The sequence below is a fragment of the Oncorhynchus kisutch genome, linkage group LG6, assembly GCF_002021735.2.
Source record: "Oncorhynchus kisutch isolate 150728-3 linkage group LG6, Okis_V2, whole genome shotgun sequence".
Taxonomy (NCBI): domain Eukaryota; kingdom Metazoa; phylum Chordata; class Actinopteri; order Salmoniformes; family Salmonidae; genus Oncorhynchus; species Oncorhynchus kisutch.
The window spans coordinates 6,652,014-6,673,177 of NC_034179.2; the positions used below are offsets into that span (position 1 = coordinate 6,652,014).

The 21,164-nt window shown below is 47.4% G+C and overlaps 1 protein-coding gene across 2 annotated transcripts in view; it reads right to left on the minus strand.

Annotated features, from left to right (window-relative positions):
* Positions 1 to 2,763: 2,763 nt before the first annotated feature.
* The window catches only part of LOC109879710 (cingulin), a 69,551-nt gene continuing 51,150 nt past the window's right edge, over positions 2,764 to 21,164 (minus strand). For both annotated transcript variants that reach the window (XM_031826055.1, XM_031826056.1), the window contains 16 exons: positions 19,640 to 19,927; positions 18,392 to 18,493; positions 17,569 to 17,718; positions 16,998 to 17,105; positions 16,577 to 16,699; positions 16,268 to 16,351; positions 14,949 to 15,053; positions 14,144 to 14,296; positions 12,623 to 12,790; positions 11,449 to 11,622; positions 10,140 to 10,229; positions 9,747 to 9,830; positions 8,417 to 8,535; positions 8,233 to 8,341; positions 6,998 to 7,161; positions 2,764 to 5,810 (listed from right to left, as the gene is read on the minus strand). In XM_031826055.1, coding sequence (XP_031681915.1) covers positions 5,702 to 5,810; positions 6,998 to 7,161; positions 8,233 to 8,341; positions 8,417 to 8,535; positions 9,747 to 9,830; positions 10,140 to 10,229; positions 11,449 to 11,622; positions 12,623 to 12,790; positions 14,144 to 14,296; positions 14,949 to 15,053; positions 16,268 to 16,351; positions 16,577 to 16,699; positions 16,998 to 17,105; positions 17,569 to 17,718; positions 18,392 to 18,493; positions 19,640 to 19,927 — 2,130 coding nt within the window. In that variant the 3' untranslated portion in view covers positions 2,764 to 5,701. The remainder of the gene's footprint in view (positions 5,811 to 6,997; positions 7,162 to 8,232; positions 8,342 to 8,416; positions 8,536 to 9,746; positions 9,831 to 10,139; positions 10,230 to 11,448; positions 11,623 to 12,622; positions 12,791 to 14,143; positions 14,297 to 14,948; positions 15,054 to 16,267; positions 16,352 to 16,576; positions 16,700 to 16,997; positions 17,106 to 17,568; positions 17,719 to 18,391; positions 18,494 to 19,639; positions 19,928 to 21,164) is intronic.

Sequence of the window (21,164 nt, forward strand, 5' to 3'; positions counted from 1 at the left end):
GAGGAAGGATCGGACCAATATGCAGCGTGGTGCGTGTCCATGTTAATATTTATTTAAACCGAACACGAAACAAAATAACAAGAGAATGAATGAACGAAAACGAAACAGTTCTGTCTGGTGCAGACACAGAGACAGAAAACATAGAACGCCCATCCCAACTCACGCCCTGACCAAACTAAAATAGAGACATAAAAAAGGAACTAAGGACAGGACGTGACAATTAGTAAGAGACATTTTGGTATATTTGTGGGCCAAATTTTTACTTACTCAACTTAAGTGATGCAAAATCACACATATGCATAGCTTTTTTTTTTGTATAGCAAAATCACATCAATTTGTCTTTCCAGAAATATGTTAGTTGGGGTCTTCTTGGGCAGTACTAATCACTTCCATGCTAAGGAAAACTGTGTCCGGGTTCCTAAAGGCGGTATATTTCTGGAGTGTTTATTCGATTCTTATCTATGAATGAATTTCAATCAAAAACTTTAATAGGAAAAAAGGAACATGGATTATTTTTCAAAATGTATTTAATATTAATATTCATCATTTTAGGAAGATAAAACACCTGTAAAGTAGAATAAATACCCAACGGCACCTTAAAGCATATAAACGCTGTTACAAAAATACATAATAAATGACATTGTTTTAAGATATACAAAAGTCTATTGCAAAACAGGGTCTCAAGGGCCCGGAACCTGATCTTAAGGGCCCGGAACCTGAACTCAAGGGCCCGGAACCTGATCTCAAGGGCCCGGAACCTGATCTCAAGGGCCCGGAACCTGATCTCAAGGGCCCGGAACCTGATCTCAAGGGCGCTGAATCGCTTTTTTGGTCTTGCCAGCATGTGAAGAAAGGGAAAGGAACATTTTGTGAAATACGTTTATCTGAAGGGTTAAGAGTTTATCTAACTGCATCAGATAAAACAGCTATTTATACAAACGTAAAACCATAAAATATAGGATATCACATTCTCAATTCCCCCAAAAACATGAGATCTGCTTCCTACCTCCTGTTTATGTGGAGCCTGAGTGCACACTATGAGCAGTTCCTGTAAGTGATTACATCTTTCGCGGATGCATGAGCATCTTTAGCTTATAGTAGAAGATAACATCAACAACAGGGCAATAGGACTAGACACTGACTGGTATGGTACGAATGGTTGTACACAGGGCATTATGGGTACTGTAGTACATCATGCTACAGTCTCCATGTTCTATACTGTACTACAAAACAGCACATCAGCTCCATGGTTAGATGAATCTCCAGCAGCTATTCACCATGCACACATCGTATAGAATTCCCTTTAGATTCCCCTGTCCTGAGAATAAAATAATCTCCTTCTTGAACAGTTTGTCATGGTCCTCTCTCTCTCTGAGCTTCTGCTCAGGGTTTGTCTTGGTCCTCTCTCTCAGGGTTTGTCTTGGTCGTCTCTCTCTCTGAGCTTCTGCTCAGGGTTTGTCTTGGTCCTCTCTCTCAGTGTTTGAGCAACAAGTGTTGTCTCAAGTCTTAGCACTCATGTCCAAGTCAAGACCGGCAAGTCTGAGTCAAGTCCAAGTCAAGTCTGAGTCAAGTCCGAGTCAAGTCCGAGTCAAGTACGAGTCAAGTCTCAAGTCCTAAACTTTGAGTTTTGAGTCCCAAACAAGTCATAATGTGCTCTTCACCTAATGTAATACCATTTAATATTTTTAACAAGAGCAATAGTTAGTATATTACATTTACACAAATCATGCATGCTTTTACAAATATATATATTTATTACTTTCCAAATAAACTTTATATTTCCAAGGAAATACATGGATAGCAATAAGAAAGAACCCCCCTCCCATAGCGATGGACTATCGAGGATCAGTATGGGGCCCAACCTTAACACACATCCTATCTGTGTGTGGTTACAGTAGGCTAACGTATGTCAATGGCTTTAGGAACAGCAGTAACATCAGGCAGGATTTAGACAACCAACTGCCTAGCCAGTTGTAGCTCAATCTGGGTGCAATGATCACGCTCCCGCACTGGCTGACTGTGTGGAGGCTCATTGACTTAACGTTACGTTAGCCTACATGCTACACTAGTATAGTTATAAATTATATAGCTGTCGGCTATATTAGCCACGATTTACCCTTCTTTGTGCAGCTTCAAATGTCAAACAGAGTTGGAGGTTGTTGCGCCTCCGTCTGTCATTTTCTTCCAGCATGTTTTGCAAGTTGCAATCTGTTTTTTGTTGACTACAGCGTAATCTTTATATAATTTTTGGTATCATCTTTCCAAGGGCTCCATCTGAATTCACCCGCCGACGTTCCTCGGCACTGCCACACACAACTTTTTCTCCGCTGGCACAATTTGATTGGCTGCTGTCCAATTCAAACTGTAATCTGTTAAATGAAGAGTTGATGCGCTACACACTTTTTTAAATAGCATCATTTGGAGAGGTTTGACGGTTGGGGAGGGTTGGAGAGGGTTTGGGAGGGTTAGAGAGGGTTGGAGAGGGTCGGGGAGGGTCGGAGAGGGTTGGGGAGGGTCGGAGAGGGTTGGAGAGGGTCGGGGAGGGTTGGAGAGGGTCGGGGAGGGTTGAAGAGGGTTTGGGAGGGTTGGAGAGGGTTGGGGAGGGTTGGAGAGGATTGGAGAGGGTTGGGGAGGGTTGGAGAGGGTTGGGGAGGGTTGGAGAGGGTTTGGGAGGGTTGGAGAGGGTTGGGAGGCTTGGGGAGGCTTGGGGAGGGTATCAAGTCAGGTGGAGTCATAAGGCTCAAGTCCAAGTCAAGTCACGAGTCATTGGTGTTAAAGTCAAAGTCGAGTAGGAAGTCCTCATATTTGTCATCATAGTCTGACTCGAGTCCAAGTCATGTGACCTGAGTCCACACCTCTGTTTGTTGCTGTGGTTGTTTTTGTAGGTAATTAACATCAAATCATAATAACATGTTATTTTTCACATGCTCCATAAACAGGTGAAGACTAACAGTGAAATGATTACTGATGGGTCTTTTGCCAACAATGCAGAGAGAAAGAAAATAGAGAAATAATAGAAAAAGTAATAATAAATACACAATGAGAAACGATAACTTGGCTTTATACACAGGTAGCCTAGTGGTTAGAGTGTAGAGGCGGTAGGTAGCCTAGTGGTTAGAGTGTAGAGGCGGTAGGTAGCCTAGTGGTTAGAGTGTAGAGGTGGTAGGTAGCCTAGTGGTTAGAGTGTAGAGGCGGCAGGTAGCCTGGTGGTTAGAGTGTAGAGGCGGTAGGTAGCCTAGTGGTTAGAGTGTAGAGGCGGTAGGTAGCCTAGTGGTTAGAGTGTAGAGGTGGTAGGTAGCCTAGTGGTTAGAGTGTAGAGGTGGCAGGTAGCCTAGTGGTTAGAGTGTAGAGGCGGCAGGTAGCCTAGTGGTTAGAGTGTAGAGGCAGGCAGGTAGCCTAGTGGTTAGAGTGTATAGGCAGACAGGTAGCCTAGTGGTTAGAGTGTAGAGGAGGCAGGTAGCCTAGTGGTTAGAGTGTAGAGGAGGCAGGTAGCCTAGTGGTTAGAGCGTTGGGCCAGTAACCGAAAAGTCTAGTTTGAGCCAACAAGGTGAACAATCTGTGATTTGCCCTTAAGAAAGCCACATAACCCTAGTTTGCCCCAGAGGAGCCGTACTACAATGGACGACCCTGTAAAACAAGACATTTCACTGAACCTATCCGGTGTATGTGACAACAAAAAAACATTTTATCAGTTGTAAACAGTCCATTGTGGAACATACTGTTCACCCTCACATAGACTTGTATTGTAGTCCAATCATTCACAGGCTTGTTTTGTAGTCCAATCATTCATAGGCTTGTATTATAGTCCAATCATTCACAGGCTTGTTTTGTAGTCCAATCATTCACAGACTTGTTTTGTAGTCCAATCATTCATAGGCTTGTATTATAGTCCAATCATTCATAGGCTTTGTATTATAGTCCAATCATTCATAGGCTTTGTATTACAGTCCACTCATTCATGCACAGTCTGTCTGTCCTTCAAGCATAGCAAATGGAAGACACTTCCACATTCTGCTCAGAGGTGAATAAGTCAAATAAAAGAGTTATACTGTATATAAAATAAATCAAAGTGTATAGTGTAGCAGGTAATATCAATACTGTACGGAAGTAAGATATTTCTAATATAGTTGATCACGGTAATGCAACAGATTCGTTTGGGTAATTTGTAGGAAATATTGTTCAAATCCTCCAAACGACTTTAACCCAAAGTCCTATATGATCATATAATGATCATATATTGATTATATATTGATTATATATTGATTATTGGTCATTTTTCTTCGCTAAAACACGTGACTTGAGTGTACAGGGATAGCTAGCTTGATTCAATATAATGGTGTTGATATACTGTAATAATCCTACTGTATAAATAAAGCTTGATTTGATTCAAAAGAATCACAACACTTCAACTACTACTTCCTTTAACAGACCCCCCCCCCCCCCCCAAAAAAAAAAAAAAACATGAGTTTCCTGTGTTCTATATATATTTCCACACTGTGGGGTTGGAATAATACTGTGAAATTGATAAAATGATGATAATGCCCTTTTTAATGTAAGAGCTGTTTGAAAAGACTGCCTGAAGTTTCAGCCTGTTTTGGTTTGGATGGAGTTTTGACCTGCCTTGTGACATCACCAGGCAGGTCAAATGAGTTAATGGACCAATGAGAAAGAGAGTTCCAAAACCTCTCTACCAATAACAGCTAGTTGTCAGTTTCCCCACTCTGGTGACATCACCAGGCGGTAAATGAGTTAATAGACCAATAAGAAAGAGAGTTCCAAAACCTCTCTACCAATAACAGCTAGTTGTCAGTTTCACCACTCTGGTGACATCACCAGGCGGTAAATGAGTTAATAGACCAATAAGAAAGAGAGTTCCAAAACCTCTCTACCAATAACAGCTAGTTGTCAGTTTCCCCACTCTGGTGACATCACCAGGCGGTAAATGAGTTAATAGACCAATAAGAAAGAGAGTTCCAAAACCTCTCTACCAATAACAGCTAGTTGTCAGTTTCCCCACTCTGGTGACATCACCAGGCGGTAAATGAGTTAATAGACCAATAAGAAAGAGAGTTCCAAAACCTCTCTACCAATAACAGCTAGTTGTCAGTTTCACCACTCTGGTGACATCACCAGGCGGTAAATGAGTTAATAGACCAATAAGAAAGAGAGTTCCAAAACCTCTCTACCAATAACAGCTAGTTGTCAGTTTCACCACTCTGGTGACATCACCAGGCGGTAAATGAGTTAATAGACCAATAAGAAAGAGAGTTCCAAAACCTCTCTACCAATAACAGCTAGTTGTCAGTTTCACCACTCCTAGACACTCCCAGCAAAAAAAATGTATTATAAAAATAAAAACCTCTTTGCTAAGAATCCATTTTTGTTTCTTTTTGACCATTTTGATTGAAAACAATCACAGTAAGATCCTTGTTACCCAGAAATGAGTTAATATTGAGATAATAACAGCTGCATTGGGACCTTTATGGAAAACAAAAACTAAAGACATTTCAATAGTGCAGAGAAAGAGGCTAGTTTGAAGACTTCACTTGTGGGCTTTTTCTACGATAAATGACAGTATTGGTGCCAGTGTCGAATGTGTTGTTTCTTGTCAAGTCTATTAGCAGTAGTATTAGGGTATCACTCTAACCTTTATCAATAAAGGTGTGTGGAAAAAGGCTAGTATGAGGAGGTGCTGTTGTCTTTATTCAGGCCTTGGAGGATGTTGGTCAGCCTGGTCCTCTTCATCTACACTGAGATCCAGACGCAGGTTCTCCAGAGTCTGTCTCATTTGCATGGTGGACTCCTTACGTCTGCAGAGCAAATGAGGGTGTGTTTGTGTCCTGCAGTTCAAACAGTATCACTCTCTCCCTCCGCTCTCCCTCCGCTCTCCCTCCGCTCTCCCTCCGATCTCCCTCCGATCTCCCTCCGCTCTCCCTCCGCTCTCCCTCCGCTCTCCCTCCGCTCTCCCTCCGATCTCCCTCTGCTCTCCCTCCGCTCTCCCTCCCTCCGCTCTCCCTCCGCTCTCCCTCCGCTCTCCCTCCTTCCGCTCTCCCTCCGCTCTCCCTCCGCTCTCCCTCCTTCCGCTCTCCCTCCTTCCGCTCTCCCTCCTTCCGCTCTCCCTCCGCTCTCCCTCCGCTCTCCCTCCGATCTCCCTCCGCTCTCCCTCCGCTCTCCCTCCGCTCTCCCTCCGCTCTCCCTCCCTCCGCTCTCCCTCCCTCCGCTCTCCCTACACTGAGATCCAGACGCAGGTTCTCCAGAGTCTGTCTCATTTGCATGGTGGACTCCTTACGTCTGCAGAGCAAATGAGGGTGTGTTTGTGTCCTGCAGTTCAAACAGTATCACTCTCTCCCTCCGCTCTCCCTCCGATCTCCCTCCGATCTCCCTCCGATCTCCCTCCGATCTCCCTCCGCTCTCCCTCCGCTCTCCCTCCGCTCTCCCTCCGATCTCCCTCCGATCTCCCTCTGCTCTCCCTCCGCTCTCCCTCCCTCCGCTCTCCCTCCGCTCTCCCTCCGCTCTCCCTCCGCTCTCCCTCCTTCCGCTCTCCCTCCGCTCTCCCTCCGCTCTCCCTCCTTCCGCTCTCCCTCCGCTCTCCCTCCGATCTCCCTCCGCTCTCCCTCCGCTCTCCCTCCCTCCGCTCTCCCTCCCTCCGCTCTCCCTCCGCTCTCCCTCCGCTCTCCCTCCCTCCGCTCTCCCTCCCTCCGCTCTCCCTCTGCTCTCTCTCCCTCCGCTCTCCCTCCGCTCTCCCTCCGCTCTCCCTCCGCTCTCCCTCCGCTCTCCCTCCGCTCTCCCTCTGCTCTCCCTCTGCTCTCCCTCTGCTCTCCCTCTCTGCTCTCTGCTCTCCCTCTCTGCTCTCTGCTCTCCCTCTGATCTCCCTCTGATCTCCCTCTGCTCTCCCTCTCTGCTCGCTGCTCTCCCTCTCTGCTCTCCCTCTTTCTAGTCTCTCCCTCTGATCTCCGTCTCTCTCTTTCATTGAACCTTTATTTTCCAAACCACGTACTTGAGTTGAAGGTGCTGATCCAGGAGCTGTCTCTGTAGTCTGTTGGAGGTCTCTCTCTCCTCTGTCAGTTCTCTCTGGGTGTGGCGGTACTGAGCGTCTCTACGACTGGACTCCTCCTCCGCCTCGTTCAGCTGACGCTTCAGGGAACGCATCCTCTGGGTCATCTGATGGAGAGAGTTCATAGGTCAATGGGTCAACTTCAGAGGGCTACCATATCAAACTGCACATTACGCATCACAACACTCAGAGGTATAACAGAGGTATCACGTAAATAAATAACATCCACTTATACAAAGTTATCTCATTAAACATTTTTATTTAACAAGAGATCCTGGAAGTCCTATCAGGAACCCAGTATAAATAAACTTGTGTTTACAGACAAAATGAATGTAAATAGGATTCACTGTCCCCCATCTGACATGGCTCTCCTGTGTTAGTAACTTTAAAGTGTCCTAGCATGTCCTTCTGCTTCGTACCACACACACACACACACACACACACACACAGTATCTTACCAGGTCCTTCTGCTTCGTACCACACACACACACACACACACACACACAGTATCTTACCAGGTCCTTCTGCTTCGTACCACACACACACACACACACACACAGTATCTTACCAGGTCCTTCTGCTTCGTACCACACACACACACACACACACAGTATCTTACCAGGTCCTTCTGCTTCGTACCACACACACACACACACACACACACACAGTATCTTACCAGGTCCTTCTGCTTCGTACCACACACACACACACAGTATCTTACCAGGTCCTTCTGCATCGTACCACACACACACACGCACACACAGTATCTTACCAGGTCCTTCTGCTTCGTACCACACACACACACGCACACACAGTATCTTACCAGGTCCTTCTGCTTCGTACCACACACACACACGCACACACAGTATCTTACCAGGTCCTTCTGCTTCGTACCACACACACACACGCACACACAGTATCTTACCAGGTCCTTCTGCTTCGTACCACACACACACACTCACACTCACACACACACAGTATCTTACCAGGTCCTTCTGCTTCGTACCACACACACACATAGACACACACACACACAGTCATACTAGCGTAGTGGTGGTGTTAGTGCAGGTATCTTACCAGGTCCTTCTGCTTCGTACCACACACACACATTGACACACACATAGACACACACACACACTCCTATTAGCGTAGTGGTGGTGTTAGTGCAGGTATCCTACCAGGTCCTTCTGCTCTGTAACGATCTTCTGTTCCTCCTCCAGCTGACCAGACAGTTCGTTGATCTTCCTCTCCAGTTTACTGATGGTGTTGCTCATCACCACCTTGTTCCTGCACAGGAGAACTCCGTTAATACACCAGTCCACAAACACTGTGTCGTCCTGTAGATACAAAAAGGAGACTTACCTCTCCTCCACTCTGAGAGCGTTCTCCAGCTCCTTGACCCGGTTCTCTGTCTTATTGATCACATCCACCTGGACTCTGGAGCTGTGAAGTTCCTCCATCGCCACACGCAGGTCACGCAGCTACAGTACACCACAGGAAGGAATGTTACAGTACACCACAGGAAGGAATGTTACAGTACATCACAGGAAGGAATGTTACAGACACCACAGGAAGGAATGTTACAGACACGACAGGAAGGAATGTTACAGTACACCACAGGAAGGAATGTTACAGTACACCACAGGAAGGAACGTTACAGTACACCACAGGAAGGAACGTTACAGTACACCACAGGAAGGAATGTTACAGTACACCACAGGAAGGAACGTTACAGTACACCACAGGAAGGAATGTTACAGTACACCACAGGAAGGAATGTTACAGTACACCACAGGAAGGAACGTTACAGTACACCACAGGAAGGAATGTTACAGTACACCACAGGAAGGAATGTTAGACACCACAGGAAGGAATGTTACAGTACACCACAGGAAGGAACGTTACAGTACACCACAGGAAGGAATGTTACAGTACACCACAGGAAGGAATGTTAGACACCACAGGAAGGAATGTTACAGTACACCACAGGAAGGAACGTTACAGTACACCACAGGAAGGAATGTTACAGTACACCACAGGAAGGAATGTTAGACACCACAGGAAGGAATGTTACAGTACACCACAGGAAGGAACGTTACAGTACACCACAGGAAGGAATGTTACAGTACACCACAGGAAGGAATGTTACAGTACACCACGGGAAGGAATGTTACAGTACACCACAGGAAGGAATGTTACAGTACACCACAGGAAGGAATGTTACAGACACCACAGGAAGGAATGTTACAGACACCACAGGAAGGAATGTTACAGTACACCACAGGAAGGAATGTTACAGTACACCACAGGTCGTTTGGTTCTGCCTTCCATTGCTACCGGGGTTTCTAAACCTTTGGGGCGGCAGGGTAGCCTAGTGGTTAGAGCGTTGGACTAGCAACTAGAAGGTTGCAAGTTCAAACCCCCGAGCTGACAAGGTACAAATCTGTCGTTCTGCCCCTGAACAGGCAGTTAACCCACTGTTCCTAGGCCGTCATTGAAAATAAGAATTTGTTCTTAATTGTCTTGCCTGGTAAAATAAAATAAATAAAAACATAGCTAAACATGAATCACAACAAATTCCCTACATACAACACCGATGTATAGATAGATCACGTAGCTACACCACAGGCTAACGTCCCCACCATGCAGGTTACAACAGTTCCCGGTGAAAACCCAGCCATAGTTACTGTACCTGTCTCGTCAGGTTGATCTTCTCACTGTCCAGCTGCTCATTCACATATTTCTCCTGAATCAACTTCAGCTGGAGCTGTTCTGTCTGTGAAGAACACAACAGTCTGTTTTAGATAGTACTTCACACCCACTGGGGCACGTCCTCAACAAAACAACCCTGTCCCCATTCGCTGCTGGCGAATCAGATCAACATCAGAATATAATTACCTCTCACTGGCCAGGCATCAGTCAAGGAATCTTGGATTCAGTTAAAATCCCAGAAGATTACATTTCATATTTAAATTATTTATGAGAATATTTTGACTAACTATATTAATGGAGAACAGAAGAACATTGGTTCAGTGTGGCATAGTGGTCAGGGTTCAGGGGTGAGAGGTCAGGCAGACAGACGTACCTGTTCGATGGCTCTCTTGTGCTTCCTGGACCAACTCTGTTCACTGTCCTGCATCTCCTCCAGGTCGCTCTCAAGATCTATCGCTTTCTCCTGTGAAAGGAGAAACACGTCAACCAATCAATCAATCGAATCAAATCGATCTATATAACACCTTTTCTACATTGGCAGTTGTCATAAAACACGATCAATCACACGTCCTTAGAAATCTTTTTCCCCAGCAGTTGTCACGGTGCTTTGACAGTAAACCTGCATTGACCTCAAAGACGAAGCTGAAACAGAACTACGTCCGTTTATCTGTATTCTAGAGCTACACGTAACCGCCAAAATAAAGGAAACACTTGAGTAAACGAAGGACCCAAAAGTATATGGAAAGCAGGTGGTTCCTGAGTTAATTAAGCAATTAACATCCCGTCATGCTTAGGGTCATGTATAGCAAGTCCCAATTGTCTATTATTTTGGCTACCATGGCTAGAAGAGATCTCAGTGACTTTGAAAGAGGTGCTGTGTGTGTGTGTGTGTGTGTGTGTGTGTGTGTGTGTGTGTGTGTGTGTGTGTGTGTGTGTGTGTGTGTGTGTATCTCAGTCGACAGATCTCAACACTTATGGGAGATTCTGGAGCGACGCCTGAGACAGTATTTTCCACCACCGTCAACAAAACACCAAATGATGGAATTTATGGTGGAAGAATGATGTCACATCCCTCCAGTAGAGATCCAGACACCTGTAGAATGTATGCCGAGGTGCATTGAAAATGTTCTGGAGTCACATGGTGGCCCAACACCCTATTAAGACACTATGTTGGGTTTCCATTACTGTTCATCTACAGTATATCGCCCAAGGTTCATACAGTCTACTGTCTCTATATCTACAGTATCATACAGTCTACTCTCTATATATCTACAGTATATCTCCCACGGTTCATACAGTCTACTGTCTCTATATCTACAGTATCATACAGTCTACTCTCTCTATATCTACAGTATATCGCCCAAGGTTCATACAGTCTACTCTCTTTATATCTACAGTATATCGCCCAAGGTTCATACAGTCTACTCTCTCTATATCTACAGTATATCGCCCAAGGTTCATACAGTCTACTCTCTCTATATCTACAGTATATCGCCCAAGGTTCATACAGTCTATTCTCTCTATATCTACAGTATATCTCCCACGGTTCATACAGTCTACTCTCTCTATATCTACAGTATCATACAGTCTACTCTCTCTATATCTACAGTATATATTGCTTGGCCAGGTCCTCTTTAAACTGGGCTTAGGGTTTATGGTGCTCTCTGTCTGTCTGTACCAACCTGAGCCTGTTTGAGTTGCTTGTCCAGGTCCTCCTTGGTCTGTGCAGCAGTCTGTAGCTCCATGGTCAGGTCCTCTACGCTCCTCTCTGCCTGCTTCAACTGCAGCTGAACTCTCTCTCTCAGCTGGATCTCCTCCTCCAGAGAACGCTCCTTATCTATCAGCTTACCTGACACCTGACAGCACATACCGTTATCTATCAGCTCACCCGACAACACGTACAGTTATCTATCAGCTCACCCGACAACACGTACAGTTATCTATCAGCTTACCTGACAACACGTACAGTTATCTATCAGCTCACCTGACACCTGACAACACATACAGTTATCTATCAGCTCACCTGACAACACGTACAGTTATCTATCAGCTTACCTGACAACACATACAGTTATCTATCAGCTCACCTGACAACACGTACAGTTATCTATCAGCTCACCTGACAACACATACAGTTATCTATCAGCTTACCTGACACCTGACAACACATACAGTTATCAGCTCACCTGACACCTGATAACACATACAGTTATCAGCTCACCTGACACCTGACAACACATACCGTTATCTATCAGCTCACCTGACAACACACACAGTTATCTATCAGCTCACCTGACAACACATACAGTTATCTATCAGCTCACCTGACAACACACACAGTTATCTATCAGCTCACCTGACAACACATACAGTTATCTATCAGTTTACCTGACAACACATAGTTATCTATCAGCTTACCTGACACCTGACAGAGTATAACAGAGTGTAAGAAATATACAATACACAGAGTGTAATAAAGAATATTATATCCATGCGTAAATCAGAACAATCACATATGGACACCCATTTTACAGTATGGGTCAGGTAGGTGACAAAATCACGCTGGCTGTAAACACGTGTCCACTGAAGCAGAAATGACTTTCAAAAGCCAATCTGAAGCAGAAATGATTTTCAAAAGCCAATCTGAAGCAGAAATGACTTTCAAAAGCCAATCTGAAGCAGAAATGACTTTCAAAAGCCAATCTGAAGCAGAAATGACTTTCAAAAGCCAATCTGAAGCAGAAATTACTTTCAAAAGCCAATCTGAAGCAGAAATTACTTTCAAAAGCCAATCTGAAGCAGAAATGATCTGCATTTGACTACAGTAAGACCTGTAAGGCCCGTGTCCTCATCTACCTGTCCCTGGAGACGGCTGACAGTCTGCTGGGCTCTCTGCAGCTCCTGACCCTTCTCCAGTATCGTCTCTTCCAGCTCCTTTACCCTCAGCTGGTCACCATCTCGTAGCTTCTGGTGCAGACTGAGCTCTGCTGAGGCTTGGGTGGCTCTCTGTTGGGCCTCCCCTAGCTGTGGAGGGAGAGTAATGTCACGCAAATATACAAAGCAAACGATCTAGGGTTAATGTAATGTACACTGAGGGTGTTACATTTAAAACTGGTCCAGTGTCTATACGGGGTCTGCCCTTTTCATTGTTAAAAGAACACAATGCTTAGTGCCAAGCCTCATTTGTATATTTCCCAGAGTGCCTTGACTTTTGAGTGAATTGTAGAGTTATACCCCCCGTGACTGTGTTTGTTGGTGACAGAGACATGGATGTTGCATTCATCAATATTCAGTCCTGTGGACTTTGCCATGTGAGATCCTGTTATCAACACAATACAACACATATTTCACGAGGCCTTATTTTGAGGGTCCAGGTTTACCCTAATACAGTGTCTTGAAACTCCTGGTTTACAGGCCACATCAGGCCTGCAAAGTCACATTATGCTGGCTTGTAAAGTGAGTTGTAATTCCTATTGGAATCCAGCCAGAGTAGGGCTATCCAACATTTAAAATGTGTATTCACCCACAACCTGCATTTAGAACGACTGAACAGGTTGGGAAGACTAAGCTATGATGCAACTTCAAGCATCTAACCTGGAACAGCCACTACAGTAATGGGAACAAGTCCAATGAAGAGATTGGATTAGTTTAGAAAAATGTTATTTAAAAAAAAAATTGGAATTAGAATGTTTGTAATTTTTGAATTGGAATTGGAATGTTTGTAATGTTTGAATTGGAATTAGAATGTTTAGAATGTTTGAATTGGAATTAGAATGTTTGAATTGGAATTAGAATGTTTAGAATGTTTGAATTGGAATTAGAATGTTTGGAATGTTTGAATTGGAATTAGAATGTTTGAATTGGAATTAGAATGTTTGGAATGTTTGAATTGGAATTAGAATGTTTGAATTGGAATAGTAAAAAAAAATACATCTTTGTAATTTAACTGAACAAAAGTACTGCATGATTTGTTTTTAAATCATTTTAACATGTATTTCTATACTCCCTAAAAGCTTGAGGGAAATTAATTTGAATATGTGGAATAGTTTGGGATAATACTGAATTAAGAATTTAATTATTGGAATTTACCTAACAATAAAATTGAAAGGAAATTCAATTATCTCTGAATTTAAAGACTGACCTGGAATTTGAATATAGTATTAAAAGGAATTTACAGGACGAGGGAATTTAATTTGAATTTAATTTGTGGAATTAACCACAACCCTTGAAGCTACATAATAGGTGTGTAAAGTGAACAGACCTGTACCTCAGTCTCCAGTCTGAAGACTGACTCTGATCTCTCTCACACACACACACACACACACACACACACACACACACACACACACACGTATACGTATAATAATGCAACTGTACCTCAGTCTCCAGTCTGAAGACAGTGTCACTGAGCTCTGATGTCCTCTTGTCCCGTGTCTCCTTGGCCCCTGCTAGCTCCTCTAACTGTCTCTCAGACATCCACAGCTTCTCGGACAGACCCTCGGCATGGAGCGACTGCTTCTCCAGCGCCTCCTATAGGGGACATGGTGTAGGACAGACACAGGGGCTGGGGCTGAAATGGAACCCTACTCGTTACACTGTGCACTAGTTTTGAGCAGGGTCATGGTAGGGAAAAGGGTGACATTTTTTGGATGCACACAGGGGGCTCACGCAAGGCAGACACATAGGCCCAGGTCTGTGGTTAATAGGCCCAGCTGACTGACTGAGGTCTGTGGTAGAATAGGCCCAGCTAACTGACTGAGGTCTGTGGTAGAATAGGCCCAGCTAACTGACAGGTCTGTGGTAGAATAGGCCCAGCTGACTGACAGGTCTGTGGTAGAATAGGCCCAGCTGACTGACTGAGGTCTGTGGTAGAATAGGACCAGCTAACTGACTGAGGTCTGTGGTAGAATAGGCCCAGCTGACTGACTGGTCTGTGGTAGAATAGGACCAGCTAACTGACTGAGGTCTGTGGTAGAATAGGCCCAGCTGACTGACTGAGGTCTGTGGTAGAATAGGCCCAGCTAACTGACTGAGGTCTGTGGTAGAATAGGCCCAGCTAACTGACTGAGGTCTGTGGTAGAATAGGCCCAGCTAACTGACTGAGGTCTGTGGTAGAATAGGCCCAGCTGACTGACTGACAGGTCTGTGGTGGAATCTGATTACAGAGAAGCCTATACTGTACCTCAGCGTCCTGTATCTTATTCTTCAGAGACTGCTGCAGGAAGTTGAAGGCGTATTCCTGAGTGTTGGCCTCCACCATCATCTCTCTGGCCTCGGTCAGCTCCGTCTGGAGGAAACACAGATGAGATCAGCTCTCTAGAGACATCCTCTGTGTTTCAACACTGAGAAAACACAACCACTGGTGTTTGACTTGAGCTGAAATAGGTGCCGGGTGCCAGTCCTGTTTATATTCAGGAGCAGGATCTCCATTTTTGTCATATTCTATAACAGGAGCTGAAGCAGTAGGAGATTTGAGGCGCTGGTACATTCACATTTTAGCACCTTTCTCCAGAGTGACTGACAGGGGAAATTGGGGTTAAGTGCCTTGCTCAAAGGGCACATCGATAGATTGTTCACCTCGTCAGCTCAGGGATTCAAACCAGCAACCTTTCAGCTACTGGCCCAACGCTCTTAACCTGAACTATTTGAGAGCTTGTGTGTTGTATGATAATCCTTCTATCCAGCTCCATTAAACAGTCTCAGAAGACTATACACAGTGTAGTTTATGTGTAGTCCAGTGGTACACAGTGTAGTTTCTGTGTAGTCCAGTGGTACAGTGTAGTTTCTGTGTAGTCCAGTGGTACACAGTGTAGTTTCTGTGTAGTCCAGTGGTACACAGTGTAGTGTCTGTGTAGTCCAGTGATACACAGTGTAGTTTCTGTGTAGTCCAGTGGTACAGTGTAGTTTCTGTGTAGTCCAGTGGTACACAGTGTAGTTTCTGTGTAGTCCAGTGGTACACAGTGTAGTTTCTGTGTAGTCCAGTGGTACACAGTGTAGTTTCTGTGTAGTCCAGTGGTACAGTGTAGTTTCTGTGTAGTCCAGTGATACAGTGTAGTTTCTGTGTAGTCCAGTGATACACAGTGTAGTTTCTGTGTAGTCCAGTGGTACACAGTGTAGTTTCTTTGTAGTCCAGTGGTACAGTGTAGTTTCTGTGTAGTCCAGTGGTACACAGTGTAGTTTCTGTGTCATCCAGTGATACAGTGTAGTTTCTGTGTCATCCAGTGATACAGTGTAGTTTCTGTGTAGTCCAGTGGTACACAGTGTAGTTTCTGTGTAGTCCAGTGGTACAGTGTAGTTTCTGTGTAGTCCAGTGTTACAGTGTAGTTTCTGTGTAGTCCAGTGATACACAGTGTAGTTTCTGTGTAGTCCAGTGATACACAGTGTAGTTTCTGTGTAGTCCAGATGAACACAGTGTAGTTTTTGTGTAGTCCAGTGTTACAGTGTAGTTTATGTGTAGTCCAGATGAACACAGTGTAGTTTCTGTGTAGTCCAGAAGCCTACCTCCATAACTCTGAAGCGTTCCGTCATGGCCGTGTTGTCTCTCTCCAGCTCTACCATCCTCATCCTCATCCTACTCATCTCCATCTTGGATTGATAAGGAGACAGGACATTACGTTAGCTTCAGGAACCTCTTTACTAGCCTGGGTACCAGTCTATTTGTGCCTTCATGTCACTCTTAACCATGTTTTGCATGACAAGGAGTGGTATCACGGCACAAACAGACTGGTACCCAGGCAACATCTTCACGGAGATCAAATCAGATATCTGACACGGAGCATTCTGGGTATTGTAGTCCATCATGCTACACACCTGCAGGGTACTGTTGGTTCTGAGAAGGTCCTCGTTGTTCACCAACAGGCTTCTCATCTCCAACCTGATCTGGTTCCTCTCCTTGTCCATCTCTACGCTCTCTGCCTCCAGGAACTGGTTCCTCTGTGGACAAGAGGGGGACACAGAGGATATGAAGGAGGGAGAGAGGGAGGGAGGCGGGGGGAGGGAAGGAAGGAAGGAGGGGAGGGGGGGGGGGGGAGGGAAGGACAGGAGGGATGGAGGGAGGGGGAGCGAGGGGGGAGAGGGGAAGGGGAGAGGAAGGGAAGGACAGGAGGGAGGGAGGGAGGGAGGGAGGGAGGGAGGGAGGGAGGGAGGGAGGGAGGGAGGGAGGGAGGGAGGGAGGGAGGGAGGGAGGGAGGGAGGGAGGGAGGGAGGGAGGGAGGGTGTTTTCATACTGCACCTTCTGACAGGCATCCAACTGCCTGGTCAACTCCTCGATGTAGTCTCTCTTGTTGGGCATAGCGACAGACGACACAGTGGAACGCATGTGGAGTTGGCTTGACATCCCCTGGAAGAACCAGGGGTCAGTCTACGATACTGATATACCTGACACTATAGCCAACAGCTGGGAAGAGGTCAGTCTACAATACTGATATACCTGACACTATAGCGAACAGCTGGGAAGAGGTCAGTCTACAATACTGATATACCTGACACTATAGCCAACAGCTGGGAAGAGGTCAGTCTACAATACTGATATACCTGACACTATAGCCAACAGCTGAGAAGAGGTCAGTCTACAATACTGATATACCTGACACTATAGCCAACAGCTGGGAAGAGGTCAGTCTACGATACTGATATACCTGACACTATAGTCAACAGCTGAGAAGAGGTCAGTCTACGATACTGATATACCTGACACTATAGCCAACAGCTGGGAAGAGGTCAGTCTACGATACTGATATACCTGACACTATAGCCAACAGCTGGGAAGAGGTCAGTCTACAATACTGATAGTTTTTTTTAACCTGCTGGTCCCGCCTCCTGATGGTGTCGTAGGTTGAGAAGGGTGCACGTTGGGCGGTCACAGTCCGGGTGAAGGAGGGCACAGGGCTGGTACTCCTGCTGTTGTAGCTGTTGAACAGGTTCAGCTCTGATGTGGCTGGAGACAACCCCTCCTGCATGTAATCGAGTGGGAGAACAGGGGAGAAGAGGAGAGGAGAGGAGAGGAGACGAGAGGAGAGGAGACGAGGGGGGAGAGGAGACGAGACGAGAGGGGGAGAGGAGAGGAGACGAGGGGAGAGGAGACGAGGGGAGAGGAGACGAGACGAGAGGGGGAGAGGAGAGGAGACGAGAGGGGGAGAGGAGAGGAGACGAGAGGGGGAGAGGAGAGGAGACGAGAGGGGGAGAGGAGAGGAGACGAGAGGGGGAGAGGAGAGGAGAGGAGAGGAGAGGAGAGGAGAGGAGAGGAGAGGAGAGGAGAGGAGAGGAGAGGAGAGGAGAGGAGAGGAGAGGAGAGGAGAGGAGAGGAGAGGAGAGGAGAGGAGAGGAGAGGGGGAGAGGAGAGGAGACGAGACGAGACGAGAGGGGGAGAGGAGAGGAGACGAGACGAGAGGGGGAGAGGAGAGGAGACGAGACGAGAGGGGGAGAGGAGGAGACGAGGGGGAGGAGAGGAGAGGAGAGGAGAGGAGAGGAGAGGAGAGGAGAGGAGAGGAGGCAGATAGAGAAAGGAAGACAAACAGGTAAATGGGCTGTACATAATAACATGATTCTATGCTCTCTAAGACAAACAAGATATTAGTAAAATAGTTGTTTCTGTACCACATAATCCCCTTTTGCCGAGTGTTTTACCTTATACTCTGACATCCGGTACATGCCAGGGTTGTAGTCCGTGGAAGCCGCTGTAGCGTAGGGACTGTTGAACACCCTGGGAGGACTCTCAAAACCTCCCAACTAGACAACACACAGAAACATTCCATTGATCCATTTTTTTTAAAAACATTCTTAAAAACGTTGTCTTTGACAATGCCGAGGATTCACCACTGGTGAAATGGTCATATTGTCCACGGTTAATTCAAATACGGATTTGAATATTGATATTATTGTAAACGCCTGTTGTACACCAGTAGATGGCGCTGCATCATAAAGGCCAGGTCTAAGGTGGCTCACGCCATGCTCCTACAGTACAGACGGGCGGAGCAGACAGACAGGCGGAGCAGACAGACAGGTAGAGCAGACAGACAGGTGGAACAGACAGAGAGGCGGAGCAGACAGACAGGTAGAGCAGACAGGTAGAGCAGACAGACAGGTGGAACAGACAGACACAGACAGACAGGCAGAGAAGACAGACAGGTAGAGCAGACAGGTAGAGCAGACAGACAGGTGGAACAGACAGACACAGACAGACACAGACAGACAGGCAGAGAAGACAGACAGGCGGAGCAGACAGACAGGCGGAGCAGACAGACAGGTGGAACAGACAGACAGGCGGAGCAGACAGACAGGCAGAGCAGACAGACAGGTGGAGAAGGCAGACAGGTGGAACAGACAGACAGCTGGAGTAGACAGACAGGCGGAGAAGACAGACAGGTGGAGCAGACAGACAGACATGTGGAGCAGACATACAGGTGGAGCAGACAGACAGATGGAGCAGACAGACAGGTGCTGGTCACACTCCATATCTGATTCCCCTGGCCCCTGGAAGCCCTACTACTGTCCCTCTCATTACCCATCAACATCTCCTGGCCCCTGGAAGCCCTACTACTGTCCCTCTCATTCCCCATCAACATCTCCTGGCCCCTGGAAGCCCTACTACTGTCCCTCTCATTCCCCATCAACATCTCCTGGCCCCTGGAAGAACCTACTACTGTCCCTCTCATTCCCCATCAACATCTCCTGGCCCCTGGAAGCCCTACTACTGTCCCTCTCATTCCCCATCAACATCTCCTGGCCCCTGGAAGCCCTACTACTGTCCCTCTCATTCCCCATCAAAATCTCCTGGCTCCTAGCAGTGCTGGCCCCACCACCACCCCTGAATGAAATCCCTGGCTCCTGGAGGCTCACACCAACCCCAAGTGGCCCCAGGCCTCTGTTCCTCACCCTGTCCGACATGGTGTCCCAGTCCCGAGAGGCCAGAGATTCCAGGGACCCGTGATAGTTTGGCCCGAATCTGGAACTAGCGCTGTCCCAACGGGAACTGTTCCTGGGTTCCATCCCGTTCACGTTCTCTCCCCCAAATGTTCCATTCGTATCCCTGGAACCGTTCCCCGGCACGTCTCCACTCAGGTACAGCTGGTATTTGGGGTTCTGGCGGACTTTGATGGGATTGGATGGCTCGTCTTCAGATGGGGGACTTTCAGGCCTCTTGTTGGGATTAAAGTCTGATTCCTGGAGGAAGAGGAGAAGATATTAAACATATGGATGGAGGGATGGAGACAGGGAGAGGGAAGGGGGGAGAGAGAAGTGGGGAGAGAGACAGGAGGGAGAGAGACAGGGGGGATAGAGACAGGGGGAGAGGGAAGGGGGGAGAGAGACAGGGACGAGAGAAATAGGGGGGAGAGAGACAGGGGGAAGGGGGGAGAGAGACAGGGGGGAGAGAGACAGGGGGAGAGGGAAGGGGGGATAGAGACAGGGGGAGAGGGAAGGGGGGATAGAGACAGGGGGAGAGGGAAGGGGGGATAGAGACAGGGGGAGAGGGAAGGGGGGATAGAGACAGGGGGAGAGGGAAGGGGGGAGAGAGACAGGGGGGAGAGAGACAGGGGAGAGGGAAGGGGGGGATAGAGACAGGGGGAGAGGAAGGGGGGGAGAGATACAGGGGGAGAGGGAAGGGGGGATAGAGACAGGGGGAGAGGGAAGGGGGGAGAGAGACAGGGGGGGAGAGGGAAGGGGGGATAGAGACAGGGGGGGGGAGAGAGACAGGGGGAGAGGGAAGGGGGGAGAGAGAAGGGGGGGGGGGGGGATAGAGACAGGGGGAGAGGGAAGGGGGGAGAGAGACAGGGGGGAGAGGACAGGGGGAGAGAGACAGGGGGAGAGGGAAGGGGGGATAGAGACAGGGGGAGAGGAAGGGGGGAGAGAGACAGGGGGAGAGGGAAAGGGGGAGAGAGACAGGGGGAGAGGGAAGGGGGGGATAGAGACAGGGGAGAGGGAAGGGGGGAGAGAGACAGGGGGGAGAGAGACAGGGGAGAGGAAGGGGGATAGAGACAGGGGGAAGAGAGACAGGGGGGAGAGGGAAGGGGGGATAGAGGACAGGGGGAAGAGGGAAGGGGGATAGAGACAGGGGGAGAGGGAAGGGGGGAGAGAGACAGGGGGAGAGAGACAGACAGGGGGGATAGAGACAGGGGGAGAGGGAAGGGGGGATAGATACAGGGGGAGAGGGAGGGGGGATAGAGACAGGGGGAGAGGGAAGGGGGGAGGAGAGACAGGGGGGAGAGAGACAGACAGGGGGGATAGAGACAGGGGGGAGAGGAAGGGGGGATAGATACAGGGGGAGAGGGAAGGGGGGAGAGATACAGGGGGAGAGGGAAGGGGGAGAGATACAGGGGAGAGGGAAGGGGGGATAGAGACAGGGGGAGAGGGAAGGGGGGAGAGAGACAGGGGGAGAGGGAAGGGGGGAGAGAGACAGGGG